The sequence below is a fragment of the Trematomus bernacchii genome, unplaced genomic scaffold, assembly GCF_902827165.1.
Source record: "Trematomus bernacchii unplaced genomic scaffold, fTreBer1.1, whole genome shotgun sequence".
Lineage (NCBI taxonomy): Eukaryota > Metazoa > Chordata > Actinopteri > Perciformes > Nototheniidae > Trematomus > Trematomus bernacchii.
In genome coordinates this window covers 1937654-1950090 of record NW_022987582.1, presented here as the reverse complement: position 1 = coordinate 1950090, position 12437 = coordinate 1937654, and the positions used below count along the sequence as shown (strand labels likewise).

Below are 12437 nucleotides of genomic sequence, written 5' to 3'. Positions count from 1 at the left end.
GGCCGGACTATAGATAAGGAAAACGTTTGCTATTGGTGAAAGCTCTACGTCATTCATTCATTGTGCTGGACCACTTGATGACCTTTTGGCTGTATAACGGAAACCCGTATTATTACTTTAGATGAAATAAACACATCATCTACCGGTATAACAATCACTTTTCAGGAACAGGGATTGGACGCAGATTAATAAAGATGGGTGCCTCAATCCGTTTGTTTCCCTCCAATTTGCCAGTAGATGGCGCAACTACTTACCTGCTGGTGGTTCAGCAGCAGCATCCAGGACCCCTATACTACAAAAATACAAGTGCAGCTGAAATAATTCACGCAATGTCCTATTGTTATTTCTGTTAGTACTTATTAAGTAAGTAAGTCGTTGTTGGGTTACCCAAGATGTCATTTAGTTTGTTTCTATGATGCATTTATTATTTGTACCTGTCCTAGACGTGTAATTCATAAAAGGCTACCTATGTTTTTGTTACTGTTTCTCTGGAATATGCAGTGCTGTCTGTAATATAACATGGCAGCCTTTTTTCGAAAATTAGAATGACATGTTTTAATCTCAAGGACGCTTTCCTGTTTAAATGAATGTTATGGAATTGCTTAGTATAACATTACAATTGAAATCTGCCATTGCTTATTTAAAAAGTACCAAATAATATAACATTGATTTATGTGGAGAGTAGTGCATACCAACACTAGGCTCTAGGAGCATTAACAAACAGGGAAAGAGTCAGTCTTTAGTCTCAACTAGGGAATATTCAACGATGTAGGCCTAGTTGAGTGCAACAAAAATAAACTTAACTGTTACTCTAGTCTCCTGTTGTATTGTCTGCGGCGGGCCAGTTCCTGATAAAGTTTAGAGATTGCATACCCTTTGACAGTAAAACTTCTACTCCGCCCCGCGCACACAGCCCCTCCCCATACTCCAGTGACATCCCACAGTCCTGGCACCAAACTTTCCTCTCCATCTCTTCTTCACCTCGACTAAGACTGGACGCATCATCTCACGCTCCGGGAATGGGATCTTTACTGGGTTCAAAGAAAAACTTCGAGTTCTTTCGAGTTTACGCTTTGCAGAGGCTACTTTTCAAACTGCAGGGATAGTTGATATAGTTGTCACTGCTGGTGCAGGGTGATGAGCAACAGGAACCAGTGACTTCCTAGACGAACCAGAAGTTGTCAGGGAGTTTCGGACGGTTTAAAAAGTTAAACAACACGAGGTGTGTCGTCTGAGTTTGAAGTTGAGTAATTTCAGACTAAATTACCTTCAAACGAAGCGTGCGTAAAGTTGGAGCTGTGGCGCACGGTTGTTTAAGTCGGGTAGTGAATGCGGGAACGTGTAGAAAACCTCTGGGTTAAGTTTTAAATCTGTGAGAAGTGACAAAACCTTGACACCATGGCAAAATGGTTTAGAGATTTCCCTATCAACTTGAAGAACGGAAATGAAAGGGTTCGCTCGGCCTCTGAATCTGGTCCACAAACACGACTCAAACCTTCGTTTTCTCGTGACAGCCTGAAAGGAAATCAGCGCAAAGATGGAGGAGTGGGGGGTTTATTGGCAGGTAGAAATAGAAAAAATTCCGCAATAGACTTGGGTCGTAATAACGCTGGTTTTAGTGGGGCTGTATGGGATAGCCTCACACAAGGAAAAGGTCGCAAAAACTCCAAGGTTGAGAGTGGGGCACCAGATGAGAACCGCCAGGTCAGGACTTCTAGTTTGGCACACGCGTACATTAGCAGGATGATCAAAGTTGACAAACAAGACAAAACACCCAAACTCAATGGAATAAGTGAACAGAAGCAGCCCGAAGAAGAAAAGGGAAGGTCTGACATTAAAACAACTGTAAGTAACCATGTGTTCAAGTTTTGGATTTTCATATGTTTATTGTTTAATAATCAGTTATAGCTGCATGCAGATTTAAAGTATATTTACTGTACGTTGCTTAAAACTGATTCTCATTGTTGGCTTTATGTCAGGGCTTTCCTTTGTGTTTTCCCTCCCCACCTCAGTTCATAACCCTGTATTCAGTTTCCACTGCTCTCAAAAGAATACAATGCAGTTTCACTACATTGTGTCAGATCAAGCAGGCAAACACAATGTGATGACCTCTTTGCCCTCCTTCTGCTTGTTCTTCTATTACTTGTCATTTCAAGTCATTGACACCACACACACACACACACACGCAAACACGCACGCACACGCAAACACACACACACACACAAACTGCATCAGATCCCTTTTCTGCTCTGTTGTCTCCCAGTAAATGTAACATCTGAATACATAGCCGCATCAGCATGTTTTCTTTCCTGACATGTCTTTTCTTTCTTACAGCTGATCATCCTGGAGGACTATGCAGATCCTTTTGATGCAGAGAAAACCAAGGAGCAGAGGGAGGCCGAGAGAGCAGGAGGGAATGATGGGTACATGGAGCCCTATGACGCCCAGGTCATCATCACAGGTGAGTTTAGACTTGTGATCCATCTCCAGCCATTACAGGTACATTGACGAAGGGCCAAATCGGCCAAATCTGGACCGCAGTTTGTCTAGAGAAAACAAAACAAAATGTATTTAACACTGTATTTAATATTAGATAAACTATGTATATTATACGCAGTTCAAGGTTAGCATAGATTATCTGCGCTCACACTGACACATTCTTGCTAAAAGGCCATTTTAAAGGGACTTTGGGCCATGCCAGACCCTCAGTGTCTCTACTGACTTCCCTCCCCGCTGGCGGTTACCGTAGGAACAGTGTTGTGCAGGGACAATGGGTGCAGCTTCCTCTTCCAGCTTCCTGTCTCCTGCCTCTGTTTCCTTTGCCCCGTTCTCTTGATAGGAAGTTGGCCCCAGTGCCCCCACATAGAAACACACACACACAAAATGCTTTATGGGCCCTTACGTGTGAAAATAATTGAAAGCCCCTCCTCACCCTTCCCAAAACCTACAGGTCCCCCCCTGGTCTCGCCCAATCACTTCCCAGCAGCCAGGAAGTGGCCTGGTCAGCCAGCCAATCAGCAGCTGTGTTGACCTTTTCTTCCTGTAGCTCCATTGTTTGGTCACACAATAGTGCAGACACACAGGCTACCTGTCAGACAGTAAAGAAACACAAGTGAAAATCCCCTCAAATGTAATGACATGTAAAAAAAAACTTAATTTAGAAAGAAAAACCCACTCAACAAGCTGACGGGGTTAAAAAAAGTTGTGAAACTTATATTATATTTTTCATTGTGAAATTCACCTATTTAGCAGTGTATTAGGTTAATCAAATCAAAGCTAATACAGTATATTGTAATACATCAGCTAGGGCTGTGCGATTATGACAAAAATCATAATCACGATTATTTTGGTCAATAATTGATATCACGATTATTAAATACGATTATTCATTGACTTTGAAAACATCCATTTATTGAACTTTAAAACAAATACAAATAATAATTTGAACAGTATCTTTTTAACTGTTGATTACCCTGAACGTATAATTCAACTGAAAAACCAATACAAAAATAAATAAAATAAATGATACATTTATATTTACATTTAAATAAATAATATCAAAAATAATAAATACCAATAAACAAGATCAACAAATATTTTGGAGCGCACTTCCACAAGCTACTAAACATATGTAAATATGATAAATACAAATAAATTAGACAAAAATTAATTAGATCAAATATGTTGCAGTGCAGTGTCACAACCAAGCACAGCAAAATAATCGGTTTTTTCGATGATGTTGTTTTCGTAATTGTGGCAGGCCAAAATCGTAATTGCGATTAAAATACGATGAATTGCACAGCCCTAACATCAGCTCAGAAATGTATTGTACATTACTGACAGTCATAATGATTAACTGTAACTTATACTGTTTTTCCTGAGACATAATGGCCATGTTAAATGCTGTCTGGTTTTGAAGAATAGCTGCATTGTGCTATAATGGGAGGGGTCATTAATACTTTGGACTTCCCACTGATATAAATAACGTTAGGCAACTTATTAGAGACAGAATTCGACCTCATGAAGATATTGCAGAACTGTCGTAAACACAGAGCTCACTATTACATTATTGATCCAATAGAGCTCACTACATGACTATGTTAGAGAATCAGTATGTAATCTTGTGCGTGGCAGGTATTTCATCATAATATGTAATTGCATTTGTTTGAGGTTGGTTGATGAGAAACTCATACTGAAGGCAAAACTACTTGCAGCAAGAAGATGATCTACAAAGTAATATGATGCAATGCTGAATACACACACAAACACACACACACACACACACACACACACACACACACACACACACACACACACACACCACACACACACACACACACACACACACACAGGCACACACACAGGCACACACACAGGCACACACACAGCACTGTGTACCAACAAAAAGAACAGTGCAATCTTCCTCCCTAAGGTATAGCACATTGCCACCTGCTTCATCTAAAATGTCTTCTTGATGACATTTTGAGGACACATTCAGCTTCTTTCTGGTACATGAATATTTTATGAAGGTATCAAAACATTAAGAGCCAACTCGGGATCAAAACATGACACATTTTAAGATGAACATTTTGAAACGGTCTTTTAGGAGATACAATGCTTTGTCTACTATTACATTTGTGAGAATCCTTTCGATCCCAATAACTAACCTCATGACAATTGTGTTGCAGAGGTTCGCAGACGCGGCTCCAAAGACCTCCTGAAAGTGTGTGTTCTGCTGGATCGAGGAAAGAGAGAGGGGAAGGGAGAGGAGGGAAAGCCCTCGCCGCCAAACAACTACGACACACCGTATGAGGGCGGGCTGGAGAGCGACGGTGGGGGGGTGTGGATCCCTGTCACTCGGCCAGAGTCTGACGTCCGCCCCGCTGGAGAGTACGAACTGCCCTGGGAGTGGAGAAAGGAGGACATTGTTAGAGCACTGTCAGGTAGAGAAAGGGAGAGGGGGATGATGGGAAGGGTGGGGGTTTAGGGTGTGGAGGAAGGATGCCATGAGTTTTATTTGTACAGTAATGCCACAACATTTTTGTGTTTGCTTTAGAGAGGAAACAAAACAATCCTGCTGAATCAATTTCCAGAGATATGTTTACTTTGGTATCTCTGGCATGCTTTAACAGAACTTTATTTTGAAAGGTTGATATTGTGTTTCCTTCAGCTCAGTTCGAGGCGGTGGACTGTTCTCCCACTAAAGAGGACGGTTCCCCCTCCGCCCGCCAGCAGCAACAAACCCTGAGGCAGAAGAACTGGAACCATAAAATACTCGTACCATCTTCTTCATCCTCCTCCTCTTCTCCCTCCTTTCCCTCATCTCCTATTCTCAAACTCTCCCCCCACACGCCCCCATCTCCCTCCTTCCCCAACCTCAAAATCTCACCCCTTTCCCCCTCTTCTAGTCTTAACAAACTTTCCCCTCCGTCCCCCACCTCCCCCACTGCCCCACTGGATGGGGAGGCAGCCAAAGTGGACCCCAGCCTGCCCCTGGAGAAGCAGAGGTAAGGAGGGAGAAGAGAGGACTTACTTATTCATAGGAAAGACAAGGAAAAAGTTGAATATGATGCTCATATAAATAAGTAGCGGGAAAAATAAGAAAACGTTTTCACGCTTCCAAAATGTATCGGATTGAAATAGGCAACATTATGATCAATTAAACCTAGTTATGCTCATCATTCATTACACCATGCTGACATTACAGTATGTCGAATAAGATCAAAGGTGGAGAAGTACTTAGAACTTGTACTTGAGTAAAGGTAGAAGTACCAGTGTGTAGGAATATTCTGTTACAAGTAAAAGTCTTGCATTTAAAATGTACTTAAAGTACCTAAAGTAAAAGTACTCATTATGCAGATTGGCCCAGTTCAGAATAATATACATCATATGTTTTGATTCTAATTATTGATGCATTAAAGTGTTATCAAAGCTGGTCAAATGTACTCCAGGTGTGATTAGTGGATTAAATAAATGAGATGACTGTGAGGATAATTTAACGTTATACTGTTTATCTTAATAACTGAAGAGTATATAGCACTTTCTGTCCCTTGTTGTTCTGCTGCTACATGTTTGAACAGTAAACAATACATTTGCTTTTCTTCTCTTTCATGACTTTTACTATCTATGTTTGTAATAAACTCTGGACTGTTGAGGAACAGCGCCCTCCACAGTTTTGGCTGCAAAAAAGTTATCTTGCTTGAGTATTAAAGCAGTCTAGCAGATTTCCTTCACAATGTCAAACTAAACAGAGGCTGCCAGTCCTCTTGGCCAGGGTAGATATTATACACTTGGCACATTTTCTTTAAGTGAAATTTGGCATTTAACATTGAGGGCATACGCCAGCATCAGCCCTTGAGCACACACACATACAGTAAGGTGAGGAGATTCTGCAGGCAGGTGCATTGAGGAGGTAAAGCTTGAATAGACAGACTCATTTGAACTGTAAACCTTTCTCGTGGGCTTTCTTCCAGATGGGACATGTGAGGAACATGCTCAGAGCATTTGTGCATTTGTCCCTCTTATGTTGTGGCTGAATGTCAGTGTGTTTTTCCTCCGAGCTTCAAGGCCACATACCGTGTGTTTATATATGGCTCTAGCCTGTGGCCACTGTCAGCACCACCTTGTGTCCTAATAGGCCTCTCTTGACACTGCACAACCACATACATTATGTTCCTCCCTCTTATTTATCTCTTTGCCCTCTCAAGTTCACCTCTGACATTGTTAACTCATTCAGTTCACCATATATGTCGCTGTGATTTATGGCGACTGTAAATCTCCATTGGTGTCTGTGTGTTTCGTTCCTCCCGGCATTCAGTTACTCTTTTTTCTCACCACCTATCATTATCTTGACATCTGACTTATCTCCATATGTCGCCTCGCTATATGTCAATGATCTGTTTTTTTTCTCTCTCTCCTCCCCCTCCCCCTCCTTCCCTCGGCCCTCCAAGCTGGTACCATGGCAGTGTGAGTCGGCAACAGGCTGAGGCTCAGCTGCAGCGCTGCAGGGAAGCCAGCTTCCTGGTGAGGGACAGCGAATCAGGAACCAGCAAATACTCCATCGCTCTGAAGTGAGTTCACTGATTTGGGTTTGTTGAACACAGTACAGCATGTACATATCTTTTTATAAACTATCCACTTTAATTTTGCTGCATCGAAATCTCTTTTTTTGGCTGAATTACAACACTGATGACATTTGAGTAATTTTGCTTGGAAATCAAATATGTTTTTCTGATTTGAGTATTTTCTTCTCTTATGCCACATCTTTCAATGTTGTTATACATGGGTACAGCTCATTTATTTATTTATTTACTCATCAAAATATGTTTGTAGGTCTTGGTGCCCACTGCCTCAACCACTGATTGAGCCTGTGTTTGGTTATTTTTAAGAAATTCCCAAGGTGTTACTCCTTTTGCAGTGGCCACCTCTAAGGCGTTAATGCATGAGAATGTGTGGCATTTGTAGATTAGACACTACCGATACGCGTGCCAAGAACAGGTTCTCTAGGATAAAAGCTGAAATCCTGTGGAGTAATTCTGTGTATGTGCGCAAGTGTGCATGCGCCTGATTGCACATTAGTTGTACGATGCTCATTCATTTGAGAGTTCACATCATTAACCCCATTTACACATCTATGAACTCTGGAAATGAACAGCCTCACCTGAGAACAGCCAATACGAAGAACCTTTTTTTCAGATTGTGTTTTGGTTTTTCAGCATCTTATAACCCTCTATTTCTGCTCTATTTTTTTGCACGCCTGTCTCATCTGACGATACCTCTTTATTCTTCTTTTCTTGTTCCATTAGGACCAGTCAGAGTTGTGTGCACATCATCGTGGCCCAGACGAAGAGTGCCAAGGGTTTGGGCTTCACACTGGATCAGAGCAGCTGTGTCTTCTCTAGCATCCCTGAGCTGGTCCACCGCTACTGCACACACAGACTGCCTTTCACTGGAGCAGAGCACATGACCCTACAGCATCCCGTACCCCGGCCACACTGAACATGCGTCAAGGAAAAGCAAACACACTGGGATATGAATACACATGCGCAGACAAAAGCAGAGATATATACACAGACTCACGTAAACTTGTTTATACATGAGTTCACACACTCAAAGATATGCTGCTTTGGATTGTACTAATATGTTTATATGTTTGTATCTCCTCCATGTGCTACTTAGTAGTCACAATCATATATTACAATGATCATTGATCACATTGTCTAAGTGGCAATTGTTTCCTGCCTAAAAGCCCCATTGAATGAATTTATAGTTAGAGGAAAACCAGCCCTTCTACTGCTTAGTGTATTTTTCTTGTCAAAACTAAGTATCCGGAAAACATTGATTTCTATCTTTACCTGGAAAAATGCACTCACTGTAACCATTCAGAGGTTCGTAACCTGTCCTTTCACAGAGGTGATGACATTGATTAGTGACATGCCTTCCTGTTAGGCTTGATTTGAGATCAATACACCTGATTGGAGTATATTCATTCATCCATCTGACATGTCAATCAGCCTATTGATCTGTACTGAAAATCAGGCTCATTTACCAACCACTCTGTCTGTCAAGATACTGAGATACATTGATTAGGCGTTTAGAACTAGTGAAGTGGGAGGGTCTTATATCATTACAGTACCCAGTCAGCAAAATGGTTTGTTTATGTAAATGTACAAAATAAATTGCTGACTATATTGTTCATTTACGTGCCTTCACTGTAATCTAAATGAGGTTGTGATCAAAAGCTACCTTATTGTGAATGAATTTAAAATGTTGCCATAAAATATCTATGCATAAATGGTGTATGTGTGAAGTGACTGTTGGAGATTTCTTTTTTACATGGACCACACAATGATGTGGGCTGTATTTTATTGTGGTAAGACTTTTATGCAGAAATAAAATACAACTGATATTAACTGTGTACTAAGAGTGTTATTATTAGACATGCCGGCAGCAAAAGTCAAAGCAGGGTTCAAGAAAAATAAGCGCAGACACGGAGATGAGAAGTGAATCCGTGTGCTTTTCTCTTGTAGCTGTAAAACCATTGACCTGAGCGTGAAATCAATTACAGTTACACGCATGCAAGCTCATGCATGTGCTCACACTCACCTCACCAACAAGGACCTACTGCCGTGAGCAAACACATCATCTACACGTTCAAAATGCACACATGAATAGTGTTCACACAAATAGCATTTACCCACACAACCGGTAAGGTGGTGTATTTAAATCCTCTCGCCAACACACACACACAAACAGACACATGGAGCTTCTCACAAAACACAGAGCAGCTTAAACCTCACAATGATGCATGAGAGAGTGTGTTTGTGGTAAGATATGTCTAACCAGTAAACACCAGTGTGATGGTTTGCATGGGGATCTCTTAAAGTGTGTGTGTGTGCGTGTGTGTGTTGTGCGTTCAAGCGATAACATGCCCACGTGTGCAACCATGTGTGCATTATTGTGTGTGTGTGCATGCAGGCCTGTTGTGTGTGTGTGTGTGTGTGTGTGTGAGAGCGCGAGAGAGGAGAGAGAGAGAGAAAGAGAGAGAGGGAGTCAGAATTGTTCTGTTCAGGGATTACCAGGTTGCCATGGTGATTAGTTAGAGTGAGGTAGGGCCATCTCTACAGGGAAGGAGGAGAGGGAGGAGAGAGGAAGAGAAAGAGGGAGGAGAGACAGGCTGCCATATAAAAAGAGCTATGAATAACCGTAGCCATAGTAGCAATGTTCGGAAGCTCCCCCACAGAATAGCCTGCTCGCTTTGTGAATGGAGAGAAGCAACATGTAAGTAAGTGAGTAAGTAAAAAGTGATTCACTCCTCCGTCAGCTCACAAAACTGACATTGACGCACTCCATCAATCGTATACAACACATACACCTCATCAGAGGGTCAAACAGAAGGGTCCACTGCAGAACTTATGTGTCACTTCAGCAAGAAGGAGGCTAACTTCAGGGTGAACCGAGGCTTTCCGCTTGAGTAGTTCACTCTCATATTGGCCATCCTGCTGCACCCAGTGTGTCACCAATGGCAATGTTACACAACAACTGACACCGCTAACTATGACCCTTTCTCCCATCCATGAGATCTGTTGGGGTTAGTCCTCTATCTTCTCTTGATTAAATCACAAACTAGGTCAAAACAAACAAGATGCCTGGGGTGTTGGACATATGATTCCTGCAGAGCTTGTCAGTCTGTTTTTGGGAATGGTCCCAACTAAGTAGCCTACATTCCTAAATGCTTGTCTGAGATTCTAGGTCTTGTACATCATCACTGTCCAGTAAAAAACATCCATCTTTTGGTTAAGTATTTTTTTATATGAAGAACTACATGTTCCTTGTTTGGCTGAGAAAGTTATCCTACTTCTTAAGCTCAATAAAAGATTAAAAAAAACAATATGGAGTAAACTGACCGTCACATAGGGACATGTTTCATAACTCATAAAAGAGTTGACCATTGGGAGATACATGGTTTTTACAGGACAAGAAAGATATGCATACTTTCTGTACTGCACACTGAGTTTATAATGTATCAGTGGTACCAAAAGTATTCTTATTTTTTAAATATGGCAATCCCAAAATATACAAATACAAATGTAAGAGCCGGCTTAAAATGACTGCCTTACCAAATCATAGCAACAAATACAGGAAAGTAAAATCAGCATAATGACAAAAATGTTATCTTGTTACTGCAGGATGTTGATGTAGTTGTGTTGAAGCGAATTTAAACTACTTTTTCTACCGCTGGATTGCTTAATCTTTATAATAACATCATATTTTACAAGATGATAATTTTAAAGTATGCCAAAGCTGTTTAGTAAATAGTAAAAAGTACCATTGTTGCCTCTGAAATGTAGTTCAAAGGAAAAAGTGACATAAATAGGACTCTCAAAATGATATATTGTATCTTGCTTGTGGAGATGAAATATGTGAAAAAAACCATTTGTCTTATTCTTATTCATCTGTCCTTGGTCCATAGATCAGATTCCTATGTTGTTAATCAAAGTGTGTCCCAGATATGACAGAAGCGCAGGAAGTAACTGAAGCACCAAAAGACAGAATGACAGCATGCGAGGAAGGGACAGAGGAGAGAGGAGAGAGAGGCGGGGAGGAGGGAGAGCGTGAGGGGGTGTTAGGGGAAGACAAGCACTCGTGGGGGTCCCAGCTTTTAAATAATTCAGAGAGACTCACAGCACTCAGTGCAGAGGAGTAGCACTGTCAGGTCAGCTCATTCACTGCAGAGGAGAGGGAGAGAGGGAGAGGAGAGGACTGTACAGAGAGAGAGAGGAAGAGTGTATAAAGATAGAATGAGGAGAGGAAGACATGACTGTGGGAGAGTTTGCCTGCATGTGTGTGCATGCATATCTACAGGCCATCTGCGCATGTGTATCCTTTGTGTGTGAAAATACACAAAATGAAGGAGAACAGGTTGTTTCCTCCTGGAGCTTTTGGGTTTCTCTTAGTCACCACGGTAACCGCCTCCTCCCTACATCCTGCACTCCTTTGCTTAGTTCACTCTTCCCCCATCCATGCCTCCCACGCTCTTTTGACTCCTCCTGCTGTACCCCTCTTCATTTGCTGCATTCCCTCCGCCCCTCATCATTCAAATCACTTGTTTATTTATGTTGTTATCATCAGGCTCCTGACTCTCAGTCTTGCCGGTAAGCATGCTGCAAAATCTAGAGCAAGAGGAAATATTGTAATCCCACTTTATGGATACCTTCCCTCTTAACTCCTCCCCCCCCCCCTGCAGGTTTGACTTTGTGATTGGGGACTAGAGGTCACCACAGTCGGCTAGAGGGAAAGAACCAAAATAAAACTTTTAATAAAAGATAAGCAACAGGATGCAAAAATAGAAAGATCTCATATGAGAAGGCAAGAGTATACCACGCAGGTTTTAAAGGGTGAAGATTATTCACAGAAACATTACTACATTATAGGCTCAGGCAGTCCTGGAAATAAAAGGTGTTATAAGGTTATTTAATGAGTGGAAACTAGAGCAGAGAGACTCACACCTTAGCGAGAGATAGATTGTTCGACTATAAAACTTTTTTTTAAACTATGACTATCTGTAATCTATTTTCTTATGGCTCCTTACTGAAAAATACATTTTTTAAGATTTAAAAATACCACCAGACTGTCACAACCATTTCGGCCTGGGGCTAATATTAAAGATAAAGCAGATAGGGACGAGAGATGCCATTAAGTTTGACAAGGTCACTATTGAGCACCACAAACCCTGTACGTGCCTAAGAGCACTGAATATTAAATGGTGATGTGTGACTTTGCGAGGGGAAGACACTGGCATCGCTAGCTGAGCTGAGGAGCATCAGAGGTATGCCACATCCTCCCCTCCCTCCCTCCTCCTCCTCCCCCTTTCTCCTCCACCACCACCCTGCCCCCGCCTGTCGGAGCGTTCAGCAGCGGACAGCAGCACCGCACGA

The 12437-nt window shown here is 41.7% G+C and overlaps 1 protein-coding gene across 1 annotated transcript; it reads left to right on the top strand.

The window, feature by feature from the left end:
- Positions 1-959: 959 nt before the first annotated feature.
- Positions 960-8912, top strand: she (Src homology 2 domain containing E). Its single transcript, XM_034127253.1, has 6 exons — positions 960-1845; positions 2335-2461; positions 4689-4943; positions 5171-5507; positions 6951-7070; positions 7806-8912. The coding sequence occupies exons 1-6, from the start codon at positions 1399-1401 to the stop codon at positions 7996-7998; spliced, it is 1479 nt and encodes a 492-aa protein (XP_033983144.1). The 5' UTR covers positions 960-1398; the 3' UTR covers positions 7999-8912.
- Positions 8913-12437: the final 3525 nt, after the last annotated feature.